The sequence below is a fragment of the Hydra vulgaris genome, chromosome 01 (genome assembly GCF_038396675.1).
Source record: "Hydra vulgaris chromosome 01, alternate assembly HydraT2T_AEP".
Classification (NCBI taxonomy): Eukaryota; Metazoa; Cnidaria; class Hydrozoa; order Anthoathecata; family Hydridae; genus Hydra; species Hydra vulgaris.
Genome location: NC_088920.1, coordinates 58,079,057 through 58,106,512, shown reverse-complemented (window position 1 = coordinate 58,106,512; position 27,456 = coordinate 58,079,057). Strand labels below are relative to the sequence as shown.

The following is a 27,456-nucleotide window of genomic DNA, read 5'->3' as shown; positions in this document are numbered from 1 at the left end:
CTCTCTCTCTCTCTCTCTCTCTCTCTCTCTCTCTCTCTCTCTCTCTCTCTCTCTCTCTCTCTCTCTCTCTCACTCTCTCTCTCTCTATCTCTCTCTATATATCTCTATATATCTATATATATATATATATATATATATATATATATATATATATATATATATATATATATATATATATATATATATACATATATATATATATATGTATCCAATTGGTCTAAGTAGCTATAAATTTAGTAATAATTTTCAAAAAAGGTTGATACTTAAAAAATATTTATTTAAAAAAAAACATCTAAAAACTTAAATCATTTGCTTTTTGCATTTAAAAAAAATATTACATTTTGAAAATTTTTAGATTATAAAACCATTATTTGAATAATTAAATAAAATAAATACATTCTAGAGAACAGTAAATTAAGCTAACAAAAGCCTTAGTTGCTCAGGTGTTCGCGTCATAAGAATATCAGAATAATTTTTTGTGACTTCTGTATAAACTTTGTTGTAGGCTGCTTGTACAATATCATTAGCCTGCTTGCAAATAGTATCTCTATAACATGAATAAAAATAACTTGAGATGAAGAAGTTTTCACTTTCACACAAAAAAAAGTTAACTAGATTTAAACAATATATACTACAAATTTTTATATATACTATAAGAAATTAAATTAAAGATTTCACCTGATCCTTGTGCTATGGATAAGTTGCATCTGGGGTATATTCAAACTATCAGGGTTTGATAAATATTTGTCAAAAGATGCCTGATAGTAAACAAAATTTTTAAACACTTTTATTTTAGAAATAAATAAAGTAAACATAAGTTATTCTATATTTATGTTCAGTGTATGTTAAAAATATATTATAATTATTCAAGAAAATTAAAAAAAAAATTTAATCTTCTAACCATTGCTTCAGATATTGTTGATGAATCTAACTGACTTGATAAAAGGACCTATTAAAAATTTTAGTTTTGAAGTTTATATATGTTTGTGTATACATACATTATACATACATATATATATATATATATATATATATATATATATATATATATATATATATATATATTGTTATTCATCTCCTCAAGGCCAAGAAGGCCACTACAGATGAGGAGGATACTTAATAGTGGTTATAACCCTCTCTCAACTCTATAACTCCGAAACACGAACCTCGACAAATAAGGCCGCTGCGCAGAGAAACAAGTTGAGCGCGGTACTACCAGGGACGTGGTGGGGATCAAACTTTGAATCTCTCGCTTATGAAGCGAGCGCTTTACCACTACACCACTACCGCATTTAAAAAAACAAAATCCTTTAGAAAAAAACGACTGTGTGTGTGTGTGGGATTCATGTGCCCCCTGGCCCCACTGGTGGATCAGCCACACTTAAGTCGAACTAATATCTCATTTCAGTCAAAGTTTGACTCAACAAGAATTCACTTTAGTCAAACATTCATTAGTCAAACCATTTTCCTAGGTCCCTTAGATGTTCAAAAAAAGTGCTGTTGATGAATTCAGAGTTTTAATATATCTAACATCTTGATATATATATATAGATTAGGGCCCTGCAAATTGATTCGATTCGTGAATCAAGTGTTGTTTCGATTCGAGATTCGATTAAAAAAAAAATGATTTGAGTTTTTTGAATTACTATTTATTTTGTGAGTGTTATTGTTTTTTCAGATATCCAACGCTAAGATGCTATCAAAATGTTTTTATTTATCTCAGTAAGAATAAAGTAATTGTAATCGAAAGTAGTTGTAATACTACTTCCAAACAATTGCTGAAAAATTAATCTGAGCAAAAAAAATTTTAAAGTAAAGTGTTTTTTTTTTCTGAAAAAAGATGCTTATACTTGGATTTACTCATTCTATTGATTTTATTTTATTTGTGAATCAAGACCCGCTTTTTTTGTAAATCAAGACCCGCTTTGAGTAAAAACTAAAAATCCCGATTCGCAGGGCCCTAATATATATATATATATAAATATATATTATATATATATATATATATATAATATACATATATATATATATATATATATATATATATATATATATATATATGTATATATATATAAATATTATATATATATATATATATTATATATATATATATATATATATATATATATATATATATATATATATAAATATATATATATATATATATATATATATATATATATATATATATATATATATATATATATACACACATATATATATATATAGATAGATAGAGAGAGAAAGAGAACTTTAAAAAAAAATGATACCTACTCAAATTAAGTAGAATATTAAGTAACAAAGCTCCGTAGCCTTGAGGAAGTAAAATTCATAAATAAACACACACACATAATTTAAGAAAATATAGAAGAAAAAAAACTCACATTGCTTTCTGAAATATCGTTAATTTTATTGAAGATAACACCTAATCCAGAACGATTGAGTATGAAATTTGCTTGCTCTTTTGTTAGTGTTTCTATATGTACAGCAGCCTTATAAATAAATAAAAATTATATAACTATTCATATTTAAACATGTTTTATATTTTACAAAATTTGTTTACATTTTTAAAATGTAAAGTAAAAAAATTACGTAAAACATCAAACATAAAACAGTATCTATGGAGAAGCATAATAAAACATATCATGTATTTGAATAAGGCATGTAAAATAGCCACCTGTGATAAAAGCATTTCAATTTTTAGATCTGAAAACTCATAAACAGCTAAAGTGACCTGCATTTTATACAAGCAATTCAGCATATATGTAGACATATCAGGCATGTTTAAACATTTTCCATTCAATACACAACATTGCAACAATGGTTCCAATAAGGTAGTGTATATCTAAACCAAAAAAGAAATAAAAAATGAACTACTCATAAAAAGGATGCACAATACTTGTAAAGAACAAAACAAAAACAAAAAAGAACAAACAAAAAAAATATGCTAGTAAAAAACGCTTTTCTGTCTTTACCCTCATTTAATCAAACCTGACACTTATCTACCTTTTCATAGTCATCTTTTCGCTCATCTAATGAAGAAATAGCTGAGTCATGACTTGAAAGAACATTTTTTAACAAATTCAATGTTTCTATGACAGGTTGAGAAGGGCTTAAATCAGGAGGAGGAATGTCAATCTAAATTATCATAAAAATATTTATTTAAACTAATTTATATACACAATATCATAGAATCTTAATAAATTATCATCAAAATAATTATCACAAAAATAGTTATTACAATTATTTTGTTTTAACAAATATTAAAACCAAAACAATTTTGAAAAACAAGTATCAGTTAAAAATAATTGACAATTATTTTAATTGTTGCCTTTAATAAAACCTTTAACAACTATGGAAGACTGGTGTCCCACACCAGTCTTCCATAGTTGAAATGACTGGTGTCTATCATAGTTGGAATGACTGGTGTCATAGTATGGAAGACTGGTATCCCACACCAGTCTTCCATAGTTGTTAAAGGTTTAATTAAAGGCAACAAAATTTATTTGTAATGTGGAACACCTGTGTTATATTACCATGGTGAATTGATACACCTGTATTATGCTCACATGTGAAGTTAAATTTACATATGATTGAAATGATTTAGTTATTATTAGTAGTTGTTAATAATTATATTACTAATTGAAGTTATTTATTCTTGGAATTTAAAACAATTTAAAAATATGCCATATCAAAATAATGATTTTTTGGAAGGATTGATATACTGATAATTGCAATAATTGGTTGTGGGTTCAAATCCTTAAAACTAATTTTTGTGTGTTTGTTTTATTTGTTTTATTGCCTTAGTAGACATTAGGAAATAATCAAAGTTTTTAAATAATTAAAAGTAATAACTTCAATCTTTTTTAAAGTCTATTAATTGAATGTTTATTATTTTTATATTTTTATATAAAGAAATGTATATTTATTTCATGGTTTTATTTTTTTAAGTTTTTCTTTTTCTCTCAATTCATTGAGATTTTTTTTTAAGTGTAGGATTTTTTTTTTTTTAATTTTTCTTAAGTTTAGTTGTGTTTTTTCAGTTCATCTTTAAAACGAGCAAATTATAAAAACATGAGAAGAGCCATGGTCAAGTTATCAAAACAAAATATTATATGCATGGTCAGATAAGGCATGCGACTACACACCTTTCCTCAGACTTGGTTCACTACACTTTACAACCAAAAAATACATTTTGGAATGTAGGTGCTTTTGGTTGATAAGATTTTGTTGCATAACGGAATATGTATATATATATATATATATATATATATATATATACATATATATATATATATATATATATATATATATATATATATATATATGTACATATATATATATGTATATATATATATATATATAAACATATACATACATATATATATATATATACATATACATATATATATATATATATATATACATATATATATATATATATATATATATGTATATATATATGTATATATATATATATATATATATATATATATATATATATATATATATATATATATATATATATATATATATATATATATATATATATACACATACAAGAGTTGTAATACTTTGGTAAAATATGTCTAATGATAATAGTGAAATTGAAATTGATGATATTAGGCTCGAAAAAGTTATTAGTGTAAATGCTGATAGACAACTTGAAAATAATTGTTTTTGAAATGAAAGAGATATAGCTAGGCAAGATGAAATTGATGGATTCACTACACTTTACAACCAAAAACACGTTTTGGAGATATAGCTAGGTGAGACAAAATTAATTGTTGTCGAAATGTAAGAAATGCTGCTCGGCGAGCAGAAATTAATTTGAACCCTAATGATGATAATGCGGTTAGGCATGTTGATAATAATCGCCATTGAAATAAAAGAGATAAAACTAGGCGAGATAAAATTATTTGTTGTTGAAATATAAGAAATGCTGCTCGACAAGCAGAAAATAATTTGCATCCAAATGAGGACAATGTAGTTAGGCAAGTTGAGATATTCCTAGGCAAGATTGAAATTAATTATCTACAGAGTGCTAGTAGTAATTATCTATGAAATGCTAGTAGACAAGGGAGAAAGGATTGTATAGCAAGAAGTAATACTATTCCAGATTTCTCTCAAATTAAATAATCTCCTAAATGATATTTTCAAGCATGTTGTTTAAGGGAAAGTTGTAACCCATGTTCAAGTTATCGAATTTCAAAAGGGTGGTTTGCCACATGTTCATATTTTACTTCATTGGTTCACATACAATTTTCAAGATCAACATTTTATGACGTTTCTGTTAATGGATTATTATTTTTATTGTTTAGTGATGCGTTATGCATAATCCATTAGTGATCGATGTTATAGTATTTTCACTGATTTTGAAGAAAAAGAATACTTAATATTTGAAAATCAAATTTATTCTTTTTTCAAACACAGTTAACTTGGTGACTCTTAATAATACTAGTGCTAAATTTGATCATTTTAGTCAACAATTTATTTTAGATTTCAATAGAAAGCATAATTTCATAACTCTTGTTTTGCAAACAAACTAGTTCAGCAAATTTTTTATGATTCTTATGCACGAAGTGACAATATCTGAGATAAAATGTTTGTAAAAATTGAAATAAAAAAAACTTCACAACATCAAAGATGATGAGAAAATTATTATACACTCTCTTAATGTACTCAAGCATTGTCAAGTCTTTGGCCACCAAATAATTAGTGCTTTGGTAACAATCAAAATGTTAACATTATGTGCTTAATGTTCTGACAAATCTATTTTCAAGCTTGCTGGGTAATATCGCTGCTTGATAAGAATTTTTTTTGAACTGTTTGATAAATCTTATTATATATAACGTTTATAATAAATCATATTATATATAATGGTTATAATAAATCATATTATATATAATGTTTACAATAAATCATATTATATATAATGGTTATAATAAATCATATATATAATGGTTATAATAAATCATAATAAATATAATGGTTATAAGAAATCATATATATAATGGTTATAAGAAATCATATTATATATAATGGTCATAATAAATCATATATATATTGGTTATAATAAATCATAAAAATATTTAAATAAAATTTTAATATAAAAATTCTTATCTTAGAAATTTTTTACAATGATAATATACAGTTACTAACTTTATCCGCTATTTTGTTTCCATACATGGACAAACTACTGTAAAAAATTTGATGACTTAATTCCATCATTTCATTTATTGTTACCACAATAAGTGCAGCATTTGACTCAAACAGCCCACTAAATTAAAAGAAAATCAAAAGAAAATTCAAAACAAGTCAAGAAAATATTTAGTTAATCAAAATAAGTTTTACACAATATAATTTATTTCATATAGCTTTTTATATAATACATAAATTTTAACTATTTGTATATATCTAAATTGTATATATTTAAAACTATATTTATATAGTATATACTAACAGTTATGTAGGTATATTATATAAATATTTTTAAAGTTATATAGTAAGAGTATATATTTATAACTATTTTTATATATCTAGTCATTAAATTTGTTTTTTAGGATTTAAGACAAAATTTCTAGGGATAGAAAGGATTTACTTATTTACTGTTATTCCTGGACAGACAATTTTAAAAGTCCTGTACTCTATTATTTTTAAAACAAGAGTTTTTATGTCCAGAGTTCCTGGATACCATTTTATACAAAAAAACTTTAGATTCGAAATAATAAACTTGGAAATACTTAAAGTACTTTTATCTCAATGGAGTTAGAAAACAATTTCAATGCACAAAGGTTCAAGAGTTTAGGTGATAGATATCTGATCGTAAAACTCTGAGTCTTTTTTGAACTTTACATCTCTGCTTACCAGAATGTTATAATTATTAATTTAATTACTAATTACCTTAATTAAAACATTACCTTAGTGTTGTTCCATAAAATTTAAGCAAGTTAGTTAATCGAAAAAGTACAGGGGCACCAGGTTCAGATGTTATTACTTGTTCAATACGCACCTAATTAAGAAACTTTATTATAAAAACATTAATTTAAAATATATTTCTAAAACATTTACAGTTTTTGCTTTTTTGTGATAATATCACTTTTTAATAGTAAAACTATAAAATTAAAAAATCTCTTAAAAAATTTAATTATATTAAATAAATAATTTCTTTTGATTTCAATAGATAATAAAGTATTTCTGATTTTGTGTTTTGCAAAATAATGACTTAAATGAAAAAACTTTGACATCTTGTTAAACATTAAGTTTTCCACATTTTAAGACTCTTTTAATGACAGTTAAATATTTTGTTTACAATAATCAGTTACAACTTTTAACAGGATTTTTTTTTATTAAAAAAACATTAAAAATTAAACTTTTCTTTACTTGATCATGACAAATATCTGATTCTAGATCTTCTTCAGGAGATATAACTTCTTCAGGAGATATAACTAGATTATTAGATTCTTCAGGAGATATAACTTCTTCAGGAGATATAACTAGATTATTTCTGATAAAAATGAGAGGAGCTTTAAAGGAAAATCTTTTCTGTCTGTTTTTCCTTTTTTTAACATTGTTGCTAGAAGCAAACGTTGTTAGAAGCAAACGTTGTTGTTAGAAGCTAACATTGTTGTTAGAAGCAAACATTGCTGTTAGAAGCAAACATTGTTGTTACAACCAAATGTTATTATTAGAAGCAAACGTTGTTAGAAGCAAACATTGTTGTTAGAAACTTTTTCACGCAACACTTTCTTGATTTTATTTTGATATCTTCATCGTTCTGCCAAAAACAACTTCATCGTGCCTTCATATTCTTTATCTGAGAGCACCTTATTATTTTCATTAATAACATTTTGATATCTTCACAAATAATTTCAGCAAATAAGGAAAAACACTTAAAAACTTTAAAAATTGTGTTCATTTTTTGCATACCTTAGTTAACTTGCTAAAACTAATAAATTAAACTAACCTCAACATTCAAAATAGACATTAAAATGAATATTTCTATGACATGCATTTCTATAACATGCATTCTATGCTTTCTATATGCATATCTACATGCATTACATTCTATAACATAAGCATAACATTTCTATAACATGTATAACACTCTATGATTTCTATAACATGCATTTCTAACATGCATGCAAACTCTTTATGTTTAGCTCTTCCACTAGTTGGAAAACGCATGCGCAACATGGGTGAAAAGATGATATGCAAATGGGTGGTTACAACTTTCATGGCTATACCAAAAAATAGTAAAAAAACATGGATTATTTATCATGCATTTAAAAAAAAAAATCAGAGCTTAAAATAAAATTTAATTTCATAGATGATCTTCTATTAAGAGGTTTGCAATTAAAACTGAATTGCTCCAATATTCTAGCAGCGAATATCTTCTACAACTATGAGATCGGTTATCAAGAAGCTTGGCTGAATACATTAAACTATAATTAGTTCTAATATAAATCTTCTAGATGCTGCGTCAATCATAAATTTATATTTTTACATAATTGAGAAAAAGTAGGGAGGATTCCATTAAAACAAAATTATAAACCTATTTTGAGGCAAATAAATGAATTGATATGTATATATGTATGGAGCCAAGCATGTGTCTATTGGAGTCTTTGCAAATCAAAGGATAATAGCCATGAACACTGAGATCCAAAGAAAAAACAGCTGAATTTAAAATAATCTTACAATGGGCATGAAAGATTGATGAGTTTTTCAAGAGGTAAGATTCAATGAATGATAACTTAAAAGACCACAAATATTTGTAAAGAACAGATTGAAAAAATTTTGTGGTAATGATGGTATTTTTTTGCTTGATATTTTTGGGTACTTTATTTATGTTTTAAGTTAATAGAGAACTTAACTCAATCATAAATATTTCATGACACCCTAAGCAAAAAGTTATGCAACTAACTTAATGTTAATAAGTTAGGCAGTTAAACTATTGCTTAAATTATGCCTCATTTCTGCTAATTCACCAAACTTGTAACAAAAGACTATTTTTGTACACAATGCACACAAAAAACATTAACATGGACACCATCCATATGGCACTGTTAAGACTCTGATATTTTATAGGTGTTGATGGAATCAGCTTATTTGAGTTGAGACCACAGAGTTAAAGAAACCTTACTACAAGGCGGTCTCAGATCTAATAATGTGAGTTTTAGACCAGTAAACTTAATTTTAAACAAGGAGGCACAAGCAACAACCTTTGAGTAGAGTCAAGAAGATCCAGCGTTTATCATCCTATACAGAAAACAATGCAACATAACATTTACATCTGCGCCAGCCAGTTAAATTAAGGGATGCAAGACTGTTTAACAGAAACTTTCTGCATATCCCAAAACTCAATGCCAAGAAACCTTTCGAATTCAAAAGAATGCAGTTTATATCTGCCCAAGATTAAGTTTTTTATTGAGACATCTCCAGCATTTATTTTACAAAGAGCTCCAAAATTATATTTAAAAATATGTATATCGCTGATGATGGCCAAAAGGCGTGAAACTTTAATTTCTATCACAAACTTGTATTTTTTCAATTGATTTATAGTAACTATTATATAAATATTGATGAGCTATTTTGTAAAAAAATACTTTTGCATTATATTAATCACTCTTACATACATGTGAGTGTGTTTAGGTATATGTGTGTGTTTAACTCTTACATACATCTGTGTGTTTAGTTATGTGTTAGGTATGTGTGTGTTTAAGTATATATATAAATTGTAAATCTAAAATAAGATAATATTAAGTAATCTTACTTTAAAAGGTCGACAAACACCATCTATAATGTGGTTTAGCGCATCTGATATCAAAATTTTATGTTCTGTAAAAGTAAAAAATTTAGGTTAACAACTTTTCTCAAAAACAAAAATAAAGTAATAAAAGTACAGATAGAGTTATTAATTCAAAAATATGTTGCAATTCATTTTTTTATTGAACTGCAACATATAACTATATAATAAAAAAAGTATTTATATTTAGTACAATTGCATTAAATACAATCTAAAATATTGTATTTAAATTAAATACAATACTTTTATTATTCACATAAAAATCGTTTACAACAAAACACACAAAATTGTGATATATAAAAGAATGACATTATTGGAAAATTTTGAGTAAAGTACTTAAAAATATTAAACATAAAAAAAACTATCATCACTATCTAATTGTTATAATCTATTTTTAACTTTCAAATACTTAAGTATTTAAGGTTTATAGACACTCCTCTTCAAATTGAGGCAGATCTACTTTTTTTTGAATCAACATGTTGAATGCAAAATATTTGTTGCAAAGCTGCAGCAAGCTATTTGACCAATCACAATTGTTTTTTAACTTCTTTTTTAATTATTAATTCAAAGTATAGTAACTCAAATTTGGAGTTAATATAACATTAAAGTTAGCTGTAGGGAAGTTAACTTTGAAGTTGGCATTAGAGCTGTATGTCTGATGTTCAATATAAGCTAATGCTAGATGTTGTTGGTGTAGATTCAGAAGACAGTGGCTAAAACAGACTTGGACAGAAATAGCGTGTAATTGAAGGCTATTGCTGACTATATTTTTTTTTAATCAATAACCTGACCGCAGCTGTTTAGCTGTTTTAAAAACTCAAATGTTTAGGAAATAAGCTGAAAAAATTTACCTAAGCTAAACTAGAAAGAAAGTTTAAAAAAAAATTAATTAAAAGTAAATTAAAAAAGAAAAGAATTCCTAACTAAAAAGAAAATATAAAAATAAATAAAAAAATAACAATTATTTAGGAATAATAAAAAAAAATTTAAAGTAAAAATTATAATTTATACTTTTAAATATGTTTGAAATAATTAAAGCCTTTCTTGACCAAATCTGCTGAAATGGTGAAATTTCTACTGCTGGTGCCAGTGGTGGTACTGGCAGAGATTTTGGTAGTTGACATGAAAATAACTCAGGCTATGATAATGGTTTTTTAAACAAATAACCAATTTTATTTTTGATTGATCCATTTTATTGACCTTAAAAACTTTACTTGCAATTTATTAAAGCATATTTTATATAAGCCTATATGCCTAATATACAAATATATTGCTGAACTTTGCCTCTACATAAAACTGATGAAGTTTTCTTTGCCGAACATAGGCACCAAAATCTAGTGGCTGCAAAATCTAGTTGCTTTCTTTGCCAAACATAGACACCAAAATCTAGGGGCTGCAAAATGTGTGATGAATTAGCTGGTAAGTAAATTAATGAAAGTTAGATGTCCATGTCCATTTTACAAAAAAAAGAAAAAAACTATTATGCAGCAAAAAACTTTTCTCAAAAAAAAGTTGTTTTTTTTAAACCAAATTATATCACCTTATTCAGAATTTTATATCACCTTATTCAGAAAAAAATTCTCTACAACATGATCTATGTAACTATTTCAAAATATTCTGTAATTCAATATATTCTGTATTTTAATATAATATCTACAACATGATCTATATAACTATTTCAAAATGTTTTGTATTTCAATATATTATGTGTTTCAATAAATTCTGTATTTCAGTGTATTCTCTATTTCATTCTGCCCTGTTTTACACTACTAATGTAACAACATAAACATAAAAAAACAATATGTTAAAAATTCTTTGAGTAACTGAAATGTGTTTTTGCTATAATACTTTTATTTATTTATTTTTTGTTAATAATTTTGTTTATTAAATAAAACAGATAATATTAATATAAAATCTTTTATTATTTTGTGATTATTTTTTTGGTTGACTAAGAATTTTGCATGACCTTGCCAGCTATATACAAACTTTTTGTTTTTTTTTATATATTAGAATATTTAAACTTATATTTTTTTGTTTAATTTATTAGTTTTTGTATATACAGATAAATTACAGTTGATTCTTGTTATCACGAACTCTCAGGGGACTGGGAAAAAAGCTTAAATATCAAATATACATCATCATATGTTGTTATACTTGTTTTGTTCTTCAACAAGATTATGTAAAATTAACTTTTTTCTTTGTATTGTACTTTTTTCTGAAAAAGGTTTCTTTCTTCGAGTTGTAACAAGTTTTTTTTCTGAAAAAAAAACATATTTACTAATATATAGATTTTGAAAAAACATATTGATATTGATTTACTAATATAGATTTTGGAAACTTTTTTAAAGTTTTTTAAAAAAATAATTTTTTAGTAGCATTTTTGCTGCTATATTAAAGTAAATGTTCTAAGCCCAGGGTAAAAATGTAATAAATCTTAAGAACACACTGCTACCTTAATTTGGTTCATTAAATGAAACCAAAAATTAATCTTACCTTAATTATGACTAAAATAATAGTAAAAAAATTACCATTTATTTTTGTTCTGCGAAGTAAGCTATGAAGTAGTTCTTTCTCACCAGCCACAGCTTGATGTAACCATGCTAAAATATCACCAACATATCTACAAAAAGATTAAATTTGTAAAGACTTCAATTACTTAATGGGGCCATTAGAGTATAGCTTAATTTTAATTACCGCACAGGATCATGAGAGTATAGTTCAATTGGTCTAGGAGTACTACCAGGTCCTAAATCAGAAAGATCATACTTTAGCATAAGTTATTATACGAGTGTTTAAACATATATGTAAATACTATTTCATTTTTATTTTATTACAAATTTTATTTAAGGATAAAATGTAACTAAATTTGCTTAAAAAAAATTGACAGTCCTTAAGAAGCATTACGCAGCTGGTTTTTAATGTGGTAGCCACATTATAGCAACCATCTTTATTAAATTGTATAATCAAACAGTTTAATAAGATTTAATAAGAAGTCACAGTATAAAATAATCAAGAGAAATATATAAATATGAACCTAAAAATAAAATTATTATTAATATATCAGCACAAGGTTGGAATAATCTGCTAAATGAAAAAGTAAATTTGACTTCAAAAATTGAATTAATAATTAAATGACATTTTTTTATTAATTTGTGGCTTGTAGCTTTATTTAACTTTCAGCTAAAGAAATACTAGCATAATTTGAGTTATAAGAACATCTATTTTATAATGAACAACTTCACCATCTTATTCTATAAAAACTATTAGTTTAAAAGCTATAATTACTGATATTACATTTAAAAAGAGTCATGCAAAGTGTTTGTACTAAAAGAGTATATTGAGCCATTAATTAAGTTTTTTGTGGACAAAATCAAAGAACTTAAAATTTAATAAAATGCTATTTGATATTAATACAATATAAAAAATAGAGTTAATATAAAAATAGAGTTAAAATAGTTACTTTTCCACTTAACATTAAAAGTGTATTTTAAAAGGTTTCAAGAGTCAATAAAAAATTTTTTATATTTATATTTATATTTATTGTAGTTATGTATAATTTTGATAGTTTTACCAACTGGTAGTCCTTTGACCTGGTTTTTGCACTTTTTTTTAGCATTTTTTTGGATTTTGGCAGTAGTTTGTACCTTAGAAAATGTTGATATATTTTGTTGATATAAGTCAATTTAAACCACGCTTTAAATGCTTCTCTTTCTCTTTTCTACAAATACTATAATGGGCACTGCTCTAAAGAGCTAGCGTCTCTTGTGCCATCTACTAAAGTTCATTCTCGTGTTACTCGTCATTCAATTAAGTCTCATCCTTTTTCTGTGACTGTTCCTAAGTGCTCCAAAAACGCTTATTTGTCTAGTTTTTTTCCTCGAACATCAGTTCTTTGGAACTCGCTTCCTTCATCTTGCTTCATATAATGAAGCAAGATGAAGGAAGATTCATATAATTTGCAATCTTTAAGGTCATCCGTCAATCGTTATCTTGCTCTACAATCTTCATCTTTTCTCTTTCAGTAACTTCCAACTTTAATTAGTGGCTGCTTGCAGCCTTGATGGAAGCGAAGATGTTTAAAAAAAAAAAATAGCAAACCAATATTTTGGTTTATAAAATGAAAATGTACTAATAAATGAATAATGAAAATGGTACATGTACTAATAAAACAACTATAATAAAAATAATTGGTATTACATAGTAGAAAACTCATGTAACCATTATTTTGAAAATAGTGAGTGAATACCATGATAATCAGTAACGTTTTGAAGTATAAGTAGCAAAAAACAAAAATTAAACTAAAACTGCCATAAACCCTTAATCAGACCGAAATGGTTCAAATTTTACAGGTGTTTTTATTGGCGCACTATAAAGTCAAAACTTCACTTAATTTGAACTTTTAAATTGTTTTTTTTTGCTGACAAAATTAAAAGATTTCAAAATTTGAACACCTAGATATGTATGCTATCTTTCCATATAAAGCGTTTTTAAATCAGCTGGCAATATCAGGATCCATGATGATCATTCCAGTTACAGCAAATATTATAAAGCAGTAACTTTTATCATTAAATGTTATTATAAATTTAACGTGTAAATAAACTTTTCCTATTTCCCATAATACTAAAATACAACACTTTCTATATTATAATTAAAAAGGAATTTTATGAAAAACTGTCTAAGCCCAACAAGTGTAAAAATGTGGAGGTTTTTAAAAACAAAAAATAATTGTAAGTTTAAGTATGTGTGTTATTAATTATGTTTATGTATAAACAGAATTCTTATTTAGCATTGAAAAACCTGGGTGTAATCAGGGTTATTCTTATTTTTATTTTTTTAGTGGGTGGGGGAAGGAAGGGGATGGGGGAAAGGGTACTGTTTTAAAAGCTTTTCAACTATGTTACAAAAAAACACAATTTTTCTATAACTTTTTTAACTTTAACTCAGCGAAATACATTCCACCCTTTCCGACATTAAACAAAAATCCAAAATGAAAATAATAATCAATATGAATTCTAAATATGAATTCTAATCTATGTATAAATAATTTTTATATTTATAATTTAATAGATTTCATAATTTTGTGATAGACAGCCAAGAGTTGCTTTGACATCTTAAAAAACAAAACAAAAAAACAACGAAAAAAAAAAGATTCTTGTTATTACTATTATTATGGTTAAAATAAACATCAAAATATAATAACCTATAATATAAATATAATATAATATATATATAATATAATAATATATTTACCACCACGAGTCAAAGCATCAATAAAACATCGAACAACTGCAGATCGACGTGCAGAACCTAACTCATCTAAAGCATAACGTAACAAAACTTGCCGATCTTGCAAAGCTTCAATTGCTCGACATAGTGCTCCACTAACATCTGGCATATCACCAGTCATATTTCGACATTCACCTTTAACATAAAAATGTATACAAGCTGAGGTGAATTTATTATCAAATATTTTCAACTATTTAAAAAATTGTTTAACTAAAACAAATAGCGGGTTGTACTTCAATTAAACTATAATTTATTTTTGTTTTAACTAACTAATAATAACTTGGAGCATAAATTAGTTAAAAAAAAGAAAAATCTTAAAAAAAATAAGTTTAATTTTATTGCCTATTTTGGCAAATACCTGAGTAAATCCATATAAATAGCAACTCAAATATTTTATTAAAAAGGATTAATTCTTTTTTTGGATTTTATCCTTACTTTGAATTTTAAAATATAAAATCATTGCAATATATGTATATGTATGTATTTATATATATATATACATATATATATATATATATATATATATATATATATATATATATATATATATATATATATATATATATATACATACATAAAAAAATGTATACTTGTATGTTATCATGTACATATATATGTGTACACACACACACTTACATCTGTGACTATATTATTTACTTATATCTTTTTTAGGCAAAGGCTAGGAGAAGACGACAACGAATTAAAACACCCCATGTCTTGAGGCTCTTGGTTGAGTAAAGGCTAGAGATTGTGTCTCGATAAAAATACTCATCTTGGGCAGATGTTAAATGCATCCGGCTACTGTCTTGTAGAAGGCCTCCTAGGCAAAGACTTAAGGGGTAAACAGATCCTATCAGATGACCAGCCTTGCACCCCTTCTTCATCTATTAGGCTAGCGCAGATGTATTTTAATTAGACTGTTGTTGGTTTTGCTTGCATCTCTGTTTTTATGACTAGGCAACTCATTCTATTATCTCCTAATGAGGGTACAGCTCTAAAACTCAGTTTTATGGTTCTGAGGCCGGCTGGTAGTCAGGTTTCTCAAACTCTGTGGTAGCTCTCAGAGAGGCTGATTCCATCAACAGCTGAAAAATATCAAAGTATTAACAGTGCCATGTTGCGCATGGATGGTGTCCTTGTTTGTACTTTTGGTGTACATTGCCACGGCTTAGGGTTTATTAATAGTAATGAGGCAATTGCTTGGGCTATTAAACAGTGTACTGAGTACTGTCTATACTTTGAGTCAAGTCTTTTAACAAATTTAAAAATGAATAAAGTACTAAAAACTATATAACACAAAAAACCATCATCATCACCAAGTTCTCTAAACCTATCATTCACTAATGTTCATGGTCTTCAAAGTAACTTTTCTTCTGTTGAGTTTTATCTCTTGCAAAGTTCACCAGACCTACTTATTTGTGAGACTAATTTGAGTTCAGCTGTCTCATCCTGCGATCTTAGTGTTGATGGTTATCTTCCTTTAATTCATAAGCACTCCAATAGTCACATGCTTAGCCTGGGCATTTACATTCATAAGAATTCACCCATTTGTCATGAAACTAGGCTTGAATCAACAGACTATTCTTTCATGCACTTTAATTTAGCATCACTTCACTCTATCGCCTTTTTCTTTGTTCTATATTGCTCTCCTTCATCTCAAGCCTGCACTCTTTTTTATATTATTTCTGATCATATTGAGCAAGCCCTCTCTCTTTATCCATTAGCCAATATTGTTGTTGTTGGTGACTTTAATGCTCATCACACTAAATGGCTTGGCTCTAGTGTCAGTTACTCTGCAAGCATTAAAGCCCACAACTTTTGCCTTCCTCAATCCTAACTAAAATAGTCAACTTTCCAACTCGCTTTTCAACAATTCCAAGTCAAGCCTCACTCTCCTCCATGGTTTTCCTCACATTGCACTGCTGCAACTGCCAATCCAAACTATTACTTCCATATCTAACACTCTTCTTCTTATTCTGTAACTTCAGGGGTTCCTCAAGGTTTTTTCCTCGGCCCTATACTCTTTTTAATTTACATTAACTATCTTCCAGATATTCTCACACCTAAGGTGGCATTGTTTGCTGATGATACTATCATTTATTCTTGTCATAATAATAAGCCAACACTCTCTGATTGCTTGGAGAAGGTAATTTGAGCTTGAAAAGGATCTCACTTCTGCTTCAGCATGGGGCTCATAGTGGCTGGTGAACTTTAATTCAGATAAAACTCAATTTTTTTCAGCCAATCGTTATCGCAATAATTTAATAATATCGCAATAATCTGCTAAGGTAGCATCTCTTTATTGAGCTCGACACTTTCTTATTTCGGATTCTATTCTCTATCTCTATAAATCTCAAATCTGGCCTTGTATGGAATACTGTTGCCATATCTGGGGTGGATCTTCTAATGATGCCCTTTCTCTTTTAGACAAGGTGCAAAAACGCCTTGTCGGAAGCATAGATGTTTAAAAAAAAAAAAAAACAATAATAAAATTACAACTTTAATTATTCATGGAAAAGAAGTTTACCTCTTTTTCATGAATGAATGATATAAAAATGCACCTTGTTTAAATCATAAAAATGATCAACGAAACAAATAAAAGTAGCATGTTGTAATCACAATTTTAAACGCTTATTTAAAATTTAAATGACTTTATAAAACTTTAGTATATGCATTTTCCAAATTACATCATGATTATTTGTAAAATCTTGTTTTTCAAAACTCTTTTTCAATCTGTCAATCATGACTAGCAAGAATTCATTTTGGAAGGTCAAAATAGCAATTTTAGTCATTTCTGGCAGTCGTTGACTGCCAAAAGAAGTAAAAGAAGCAAAATCATATAAAAATTTGATAAATAATACTTATTTTAAATGAAAATCATATTTTTTAATTCTTTTGCATAATAACTGTTACTTTTTAATTTAAAAGATTTTTAATTAAATTTTCATATCTAATTTCAATATTCATAAGTTACTTAGCTAATAAGCTAATAAAAAGTAAAAGATTTTAAATTAAATTTTCGTATTTAAATTGAATACCTTGTGTCCACCGATATAGCTTTTCATATGCTGTTTCTTGGTATAAAGCCATAGATTCCATTATTTCTAGCCTTTATAGTTGTAAAAATTTGAATGTAATAAATGTATTTATAATTAAAAACATTTTATGTTTAAATGATTAACATAATATTAATAAACTGTTAAAGATTTTCACTCCTAAATAAAAGTCCTTACAATTAACCAATCACAAAGAACTGATCATTAAGGTTTGATATGTTTTATATTAAAAAAAATTACGTATACGTTATGAATTTAAGTTATAATGCAGGTAAAACATGGGAAAATGTTGGAATAACTTTTATTTAAACTCTTATTTAAAAAAAAAAAAAACCTGAAAGAAAAAACACACATGCAAAATGCATACCCTGTTGTTTGTTGTTTTGAAAGTAGAAGCAGCTTGCAGTCGCTGTGTATTTCTTTTGCTCTTTTTAAAGCTTCAAAAAACTCCTTAAAATAAGCAAATAATATACTTCTATTATACCACACCAAAAAAAGTAAAGTAAAAGAATAAAATACTCAAAACACATATGTGCATAATTAGATACTAACAACTTAATCAAATATCATACCTCAGTAACATCATTAGAAGAACGCAAAACTTTAATATGATTTGGTTTAAGCTGATAGTGCTCAATAAAAGATGTAGCGAGCAACGATTGCAAGTCAATTTGTTTTCTGATTACAGATTAAAATAAAAAATTATCAATATTTAGATATGCATGTGTTGGTTAGCTTGTTATAAAAAGAAAATAAGACACTAAATCAATTAAAGATGTTACAAGTGGTAAATTTCCATACAGTTAAAAATATTATTAATATTAATATCACAATTGTACACAAAGGAAAAATAACCTTTCAACTTTTAACTTTGTAGTTTTTTCAATAAGCTCAGCAGTTGATTCTTTAGATCGCTATAACAATTAACACATTATCTATACATTGCTATAATTAATAATTTGTATATTTACCTAAAAAAGTATTTCCAGTTAGATTTATAAAGAAGAAGAAATTAACAGAAACATCAAACAACTTTACTTTAACTCTGTCTGTCATATCCCTGCAACATGAGCTCATTGCATTGATATCTGCACTTATTTCATCTAGTTTCTAAAATATTCAACTAATAATATAAAAATAGGAACAAATATACTGTACTATTTTATTAGTGTATATTATTCAATAAAAGATTATAAAAATATGAGTGAATATTAAATGGATGCAAAATTTGAAATTGCAATAGTCATTGAAATTGCAAAACCCACAGTAGTGAAACATTAGGTTTATTTCTAGTCACCATTTGACGAAATACTTGCTAATGTCTTTATTTATTTATTTTTATTCAGATTCACTCCAAACAAGCAACGTTGTTGTAAGTTGGGAGTTACAAGAAAACAAAGAACAGAATTAAAAAGAAAGAAAATGGTTAACAGAAGACTTGAAAAGTTGTAGGTTGTATGATTCAGGAAAACATGAAGATGAGAGAGAGTTACTAGACGAATCAATTTTTTTAGATCATGCAGGGACAGATAAAGTAAAAGAATGATATTTGCTGAATGACAAGTCAAACAAGATGAGTTTTGGTTGATAGAACTAAAGATGATAGCTCCTTTGAGCAGCAAACATAATAGTATTTGTAGAAAAGAGAAAGAAATGTAACTTTACAACAATGGGAGAGAGACTCAAGCTTGGCAGATGGAGCAGGTCCATATACATTTACAATGCATTTCTGGACCTTGTCTAGAGAAGAAAGAGCATCATTAGAAAAACCAGCCCAAATATGACAACAGTATTCCATACAGGAGAGAAAAAAAGATATGTAGAAGTAGAGAATGGAATCAGGAGTAAGAAAATGGCAAGCACGATGAAGAGAAGCAACCTTAAAATTTGCTGACTTAGCAATCAATTGTATGTTTAGTTGTCATGAGAGGTTAGTAGTGAACAATAATCCAAGAAGACACAAAGAGGACTCACTGAGAGGGTAGCCACTCATAATACAATATAGAAATGTTGACAGTATTGTGATAGGTGCTTGCAGTAAATAACTGAGTTTTGTTGGAGTTAAAATTTACAAGCCACTACAAGCCTCAATCTGATACAGAAGTGAGATCAGATTCAAGATCAACTTCCTGTTTTGAGCAATTGAACGGAGAAGTTTTGTCAAGACAGGAGTATATAGTTGAGTCATCAGCAAATAGATCCACTTTAGATGTAAGATTGTCGGGAAGATCATTAATGTAGATAAGAAACAAAACAGGATCAAGGATAGAACTTGAAGTACCCCAGAAGTTACTGAAAATTAGGAAGCGTTGGCCTTCGACTTTATAAAAACAGCAAGAAAGAAATGATTTGATGATCTCAAAAACTTTCCTAGATACACCATATGCAGCAAGCTTATGAAGAAGACCTTCATGCCAAACTTTATTGAAAACTTTAGATATATCAAAAACAATAGCCCAAGCCTCGCCACCTCTATCTAAAGCACAATAAATTTGTTCAGTCACAGCAGTTAGCAAATCAGCCGTAGAGCAAGAAGATCAGAAACCGTATTGTCTAATTGAAGAGAGTTCTGGAGAACACTTTCATAAGAGTATGTTAACTTGCTTAACTAGAATAGAAAGAAGAGTATGGCCATACAATTCAAGAGTCGAATTAGAAGAAAAGTTTAATGGAAACAGTTCTGCTTTGGGAGAGGTAATAAGATCAGTCCCATGAATGAGAGATGTAATGTTAGATCTACTTTTTTAAAGACGCTGTTGAAGATTTTCCAAATATCTCTAGAGCCTAACTTTAAAGATAAGATACAAGATTTACTGAACTGAGAATAATGGAGCCTAATATCAGAAAGCATCTTTTTGCATTGGATTCTTGCAATAATAAATAGGTGTTTGTTCACAAGAGAGTTGTTCTTTTGAAAAAAATGAAAAAAATGATTACGATTAGATATGCAGCTGCACAAATAGGTGAAAACCATGGAGTTCTACTCCACTGAGGCTTGACTTGGAACCAACAAGAAGGAATAAAAGCATCCATTCTTACCTGGATCCATGAGGTTGTGTAGGAGGCATTTTATAGTGGAGAGAGAAAAGCACAAGGACCGTCATGAAGAAAATCACTAGAAGAATCCCAGTCAGCTTTAGGGTAGTAGTAAGTGGTGCAATGATAGGGTGAGTCCAAAGAAGAAGTATGAGATGAAAGATTTATAGAGATCATTGCATGGTCAGAACCACCTAAAGGAGAAAAAGAAGAAAATAAACACAAATTAGGGTCAAAGACAAGACACAAATCATAGAGTGAAGGTAAATGATTAGGGTTGTCTGGAAAACAGTCACAAAGTTAACCATTTAAGTAGGCGATTGAGAATTGCAGAAATTATGTTCTTTAGTGTCACCAGGGTTAGAGCCAGGCCATTTAGTGTGATGAGCATTAAAGTCTCTAATACTAACAATATTGGCAGAAGGGTAAAGAGAAAGAGCACTGTCAATTTGATCAGAAATGATAAAGAACAAATAGTAAGGTGATAAAGTGAAGAGGTGCTAAGCTGAAAAACATAAAAGAGAGGTCAAAGGATTTAAAGCTGATTTTATGACAAATAGGTGAATTAATGCATATGTATACCACCAAGCCAAGTATGTGATCATTAGAGTCTTTGGAAATCAAAGGATAGTACCCATCAACACTGAGATCTGAAGAAAGAACAGCAGAATTTAAATTAGTCTTACAAAGAGTGTCTTATTTGGTCATTCACTTTAAGTATCAGCAACTCTGTAACTTTTAAATTTTTTGTTTGCTATTTCTCATCCTTAACTCATTATTCAAGTTAATTTATTAATTTATGTGTCTCAAAATATTGGTCTCTATTTTAAATTAGTCTTTTTTTAAAAAAGCAGCAACATCTCTTTTAAGAATTAAAGAACAGTACAAAGTGTATCATTAACAATGAAAAATGTTTTGCTTGTCATTTTATTTAAAATAAAAACACTCAAATAAAAACAAGTTTTATTTTAAATCCTTAATATAGGCATATTTTCAATTTTGTCAAATTTTCTTTTAATCAGCCAACAGTTTTATTAACAAATACTGTTGTAAATGGTTGACTGGAATAACTGCAATCTTTTTTGTAATTTTAGCTGTCCAAAATTAAATCAATAATCCTAAAACAATTGGATTATGTCAGCATTCCAAACAATCAACCAGTGTCATTACTAATAACATGCAAAATTGTGATCTAAACTATTTATTTCAAATAAATAGTTTTGCTATAAATAAACTACTAGCAAAAAGCATGAATTTGTCGATAGAAAAAATATTAAAATATATATATATATATATATATATATATATATATATATATATATATATATATATATATATATATATAGTATCGGACAAAACGAGTGCAACCAAATAATGCTTATTTAGTTTCTTTATATAAAAGTGCTGCATTTTTTCAATTTAGAGAAATAACTATGTAACTGTTTAGAGACAAAGTTCTTCGAGTTTTATTCATCACAAAGTTCATTATTTGTACACGAAAATTAATAAATTAATCAAAAGTATTAAAAAAAGTTGATTTCCTTCTGGACAAAACAAGTGCAACTCGACAAAATGTTGACCAAGCTGTATTTCGCCATCAATATTTTGTGGCGAATCCTTTGTTGTCTATCACAGCCTTGCATCGTCGAGGCATAGATTCGATCAGGTGATCAATGAAACTTTGTGGAATCGCTGCCCAGGCCTTTTGGATTTGTTCAAACAGTTGATTCTTATTACGAACACCTTCACGATTAATTCTGCGGTTGACGATCTCCCACAGGTTCTCGATAGGGTTGAGATCCGGAGATTGAGGCGGCCAATCCATCACCGATAGGTGGTTGTCTTGAAACCACTGCTTGACTACTTTTGCAGTGTGTTTCGAATCGTTGTCTTGCTGAAAAACCCATTTTATTGGCATATTCCATTCAGCATGCGGTAACATAACATCTTACAAGATATTTTTATACATAAAACAGTCCATTATTCCATCGTTTCAATGTATTGGACCTATACCGTTAGCAGAAAAACACCCCCGGACCATTACATTGCCTCCACCATGCTTCACGGTCTTATAGCAGTAACGTAAATCGAGGCGTTTTCCGGCCGGTCGACGTACACGGTAAATGCCATCGCTCCCAATGATGTTGAACTTCGATTCATCACTGAACAGGACAGTTCGCCATTTCTGCACATTCCAGTCAATATGAGATGTAGCAAACAGGAGTCTTTTCTTCTGGTTTTTTAGTGAAATCAGCGGTTTCTTTGCAGGGCGTCGAGAAAACAATCCGGCTTCAACAGCACGTCGTCTGATTGTTCGGTCCGATACAGGCAGCTCTAATTGCTTTTGTATCTTGACTGATGATATCTAGGGATCCTTCTTGACGGATCTGACGATCATAGAATCCTCTCTAGAAGTGGTGGAACGCGGTCTTCCACCTTTGTTATCTGCTGCCAACTTCCCCGTAAAACGATATTTGGAACATAGTCTTGATACGGTCCATTTTTTCACGCGATATTTATCACAAATACTTTTTTGTGACATTCCACTTACGTAATGGCCAATAATTTTCTTTCTTAGTTCCAATCCAAGACTGTCGGGAGCCATTTTTGCACTTGAAGTCATAAAAATAATAAAAATAAATAATCACGCTTCTCAAGGCTTACCGTGTTACATTTACCTTGCGATGATACAATAATGCTCTGTGGAACACAACGTCTTGGTTGGATGTGGACTGTATTGATGTAATGAAACACTTGTTGTATTTCACTTCTTGTATTGATGTTCTTCGATAAAACACTTTGATAAAACTCACTTCGATAAACTGTCTTGATAATACTGACTGATTGACTTCCATATACTGACTGAATTACATGTCGATTTACATGTCTCTTATATAGTTAAATGAACCTGTGTGAACCTGTTCTGGAAGATTCTAGATGCTTCTTTTTGATGCTTCTGGAAGCTTCTGGATGCTTCTGAATGTTTCTGGATACTTCTGGATGCTACTGGATGCTTCCAGATGCTTCTTCTGGAAACTTCTGGAAGCTTCTGCATGCTTCTGGAAACTTCTGGATACTTCCTTTAATTATTAAAAAACTTCCGTGACATTGACACGGACTAGACTTAAGAAAATGAAACAAATCAAAAAAGTTGCACTTGTTTTGAAAAGATAATCTTGTGGCATTACATTTTAAATATAATTTCTGGCATATGACCGCCACGGCTGGCTCCGATGTAGTCCAATCTGGACGTCCAATTTTCGATGACTTTTTCCAACATTTGTGGCCGTATATCGGCAATAACACTACGAATGTTGTCTTCCAAATGGTCAAGCGTTTGTGGCTTATCCGCATAGACCAATGACTTTACATAGCCCCACAGAAAGTAGTCTAGCGGTGTTAAATCACAAGATCTTGGAGGCCAATTCACAGGTCCAAAACGTGAAATTAGGCGGTCACCAAACGTGTCTTTCAATAAATCGATTGTGGCACGAGTTGTGTGACATGTTGCGCCGTCTTGTTGAAACCACAGCTCCTGGACATCATGGTTGTTCAATTCAGGAATGAAAAAGTTTGTAATCATGGCTCTATACCTATCACCATTGACTGTAACGTTCTGGCCATCATCATTTTTGAAGAAGTACGGACCAATGATTCCACCAGCCCATAAAGCGCACCAAACAGTCATTTTTTCTGGATGTAACGGTGTTTTGACATACACTTGAGGATTATCTTCACTCCAAATGCGGAAGTTTTGTTTGTTGACGTAACCATTCAACCAGAAGTGCGCTTCATCGCTAACGAAAATTCGCTTATGAAAATCGGGAACAACTGCAATCTCGTTTTGGGCCCATTCGACGAATCTACGCCTTGCTTGATGATCGTTTGGCTTCAATTCTTGCACGAGTTGGATTTTGTAAGCACGCATACCAAGATCCTTCCGCAAAATCTTCCATACAGTGGATGGACACAGATCCAATTCCTGTGCTCGATGGCGGATAGACTCATTCGGGTCTTCCGCAATGCTACGCTCTACAGTAGCAATAGCTTCTTCTGTTTGCGCCGTACGGCGTCTCTGGGGATGCGAGTTATCAATAAGAGTAAATGTGGTGCAAAAACGTTCCATGGTTAATCGAATTAACTGCTCTGATGGATGATTTTGTCGAGGATAAAATGGACATAGAGCGCGATACGTATTCCGCACAGAACCATTATTTTCGAAATAAAATTGAACTATTTGCAAGCGTTGTTCAGGCATGAGTCTATTCATGTTGAATTGCCAAACCAAACTGAGAATAAACCACTTGTCACCTGTTAAATCGGTCGCCATCTTGAACAGTAATGCCAACTTAAAGTTCTATACCTCTAAAAAAAACACCCTTTATATATATATATATATATATATATATATATATATATATATATATATATATATATATATATATATATATATATATATATATATATGAGGGAAAAGTATAAAAAAGGTCGGTGTGGAATAGAGTTTCTCTGTTTAGGAAAAAACAATCTATTTTATAAATCTCTTATAAGCTCTACAAAAAAGCTCCAGAAAAGTTGTGCATGTTAATTTTTTGCTCTTAAAGCAATTTTTTAGAATGAATTATTTTACTAAAAAATATTGAAGTAAATAAGGAATAAGTATAGAAATGATCAGTGTGGAATATATAAGTATAGAAATAGTCAGTTTGATAAAGACCCATATTTTAAGGGTCTTTATTAAACTGGCCAGACAGCTAATATATATATATATATATATATATATATATATATATATATATATATATATATATATATATATATATATATATATATAAATATATATATATTTTATATATATATATATATTATATATATATATATACATATATTTATATATATATATATATATAGAGAGAGAGAGAGAGAGAGAGAGAGAGAGAGAGAGCGAGAGAGAAAAGTATAGGCAAGGTTGGTGTGGAATAGATTTACAAAGACCATATTTTATGGGTCCAGACAGCTAGGATATATATATATATATATATATATATATATATATATATATATATATATATATATATATATATATATATATATATATATATAGAGAGAGAGAGAGAGAGAGAGAGAGAGAGAGAGAGAGAAAAGTACAGAAAAGGTCAGTGTGGAATAGACTTACAAAGTCTTTTATTTTGATGGGTCCAGTTAGCTAATAAATATTAAAATATTTATTATTGTTATTACTGTTATTTAAGTTTTAACTTAAAGTAAAGTAATTTTTATTATATCAAGATACTTCTTTAACTTCTCTAAATTGTGCTTCAAACTTTTCACATGCATCAAGATTTCTTTTCTCAACATCTCCGCGGAGATCTCTCCTGGCTCTTAAAGTGTTTTCCCCAAAACAAGACGATAAAGCTTTTAAAGCATCTAACAGCTCCTAAATAAAATGGTAAAAATTAAATTATTGTATATTAATATATTTTTAAATTTCTTCTTATTTTTAACTTTTCTTAATAAAATGATTTTTCAAATTAATGCAAACTTATCTACATAGTATTCTGTAGATAAGTTTGCATTTTGCAAGATTCTGTTATTCTGATTGAAAATTGATCTACATAAAATTTTAAAAACAGTTTAATGTTCTGCTTTATCCTTCTTAAGTTGCCGACCATTAAATTGATTATAAGTCTTTTCAAAAAAAATTTATTTATTGTACATATTAACACCTGAAATTTATCAAGCTCAAGACATAATCGGAAAAAGTACTTTATTTAAATTTTGTTCTTACACATTTAGCACAAACGGGATGCACAAAAATATTTTTACTATTGTTGTTATCTTAACTTTGATTTGAACTTTTTTTTCACCTTGTCACTTTCAAGTCGAGTATCCAATATTCTTTTGAGTTTCTTAGTTAAATGACTCTGAGAGACATTTCCATCAGATGCTATATCGGCCATTATAGCTTCAACATATTTAAAATATATTTTTTGGAAAGATTTGCACAACTCATAAAAGAATTGACAGATATGACTTTTCTTATAAACTTATAAATAAAATAGTCTTATACTAACAAATTCCTAAAGGGAAAAAAATTTCTATACTTCGGAAAACTTTGTAACAAAAATTAATGATGCCTAAATTATTTTCTTACGCTCAGTTTTTGATTTTCTTTCGCTCAGATTCTGCTAAAGGCGGTTTTCCACGAGAAAAAAATTCGCGCAAAAAAAATTAGACTTAAAGCAATGCCGTTTTGATTTGATTTGAAGGAAT

General features: G+C 28.3%; 1 protein-coding gene across 1 annotated transcript; it reads right to left on the bottom strand.

The window, feature by feature from the left end:
- Positions 1-300: 300 nt before the first annotated feature.
- Positions 301-27,385, bottom strand: LOC100202566 (conserved oligomeric Golgi complex subunit 6). Its single transcript, XM_065788782.1, has 19 exons — positions 27,051-27,385; positions 26,477-26,620; positions 19,186-19,257; positions 19,003-19,061; positions 18,720-18,825; positions 18,515-18,597; positions 18,130-18,200; positions 15,056-15,226; positions 12,500-12,551; positions 12,334-12,425; positions 9,773-9,837; positions 6,921-7,012; positions 6,163-6,280; positions 3,007-3,138; positions 2,678-2,845; positions 2,385-2,492; positions 902-949; positions 679-758; positions 301-547 (listed from the first exon to the last, which is right to left on the bottom strand). Exons 1-19 carry the CDS (start codon positions 27,141-27,143, stop codon positions 415-417), a joined length of 1,887 nt encoding a protein of 628 aa, XP_065644854.1. The 5' UTR covers positions 27,144-27,385; the 3' UTR covers positions 301-414.
- Positions 27,386-27,456: the final 71 nt, after the last annotated feature.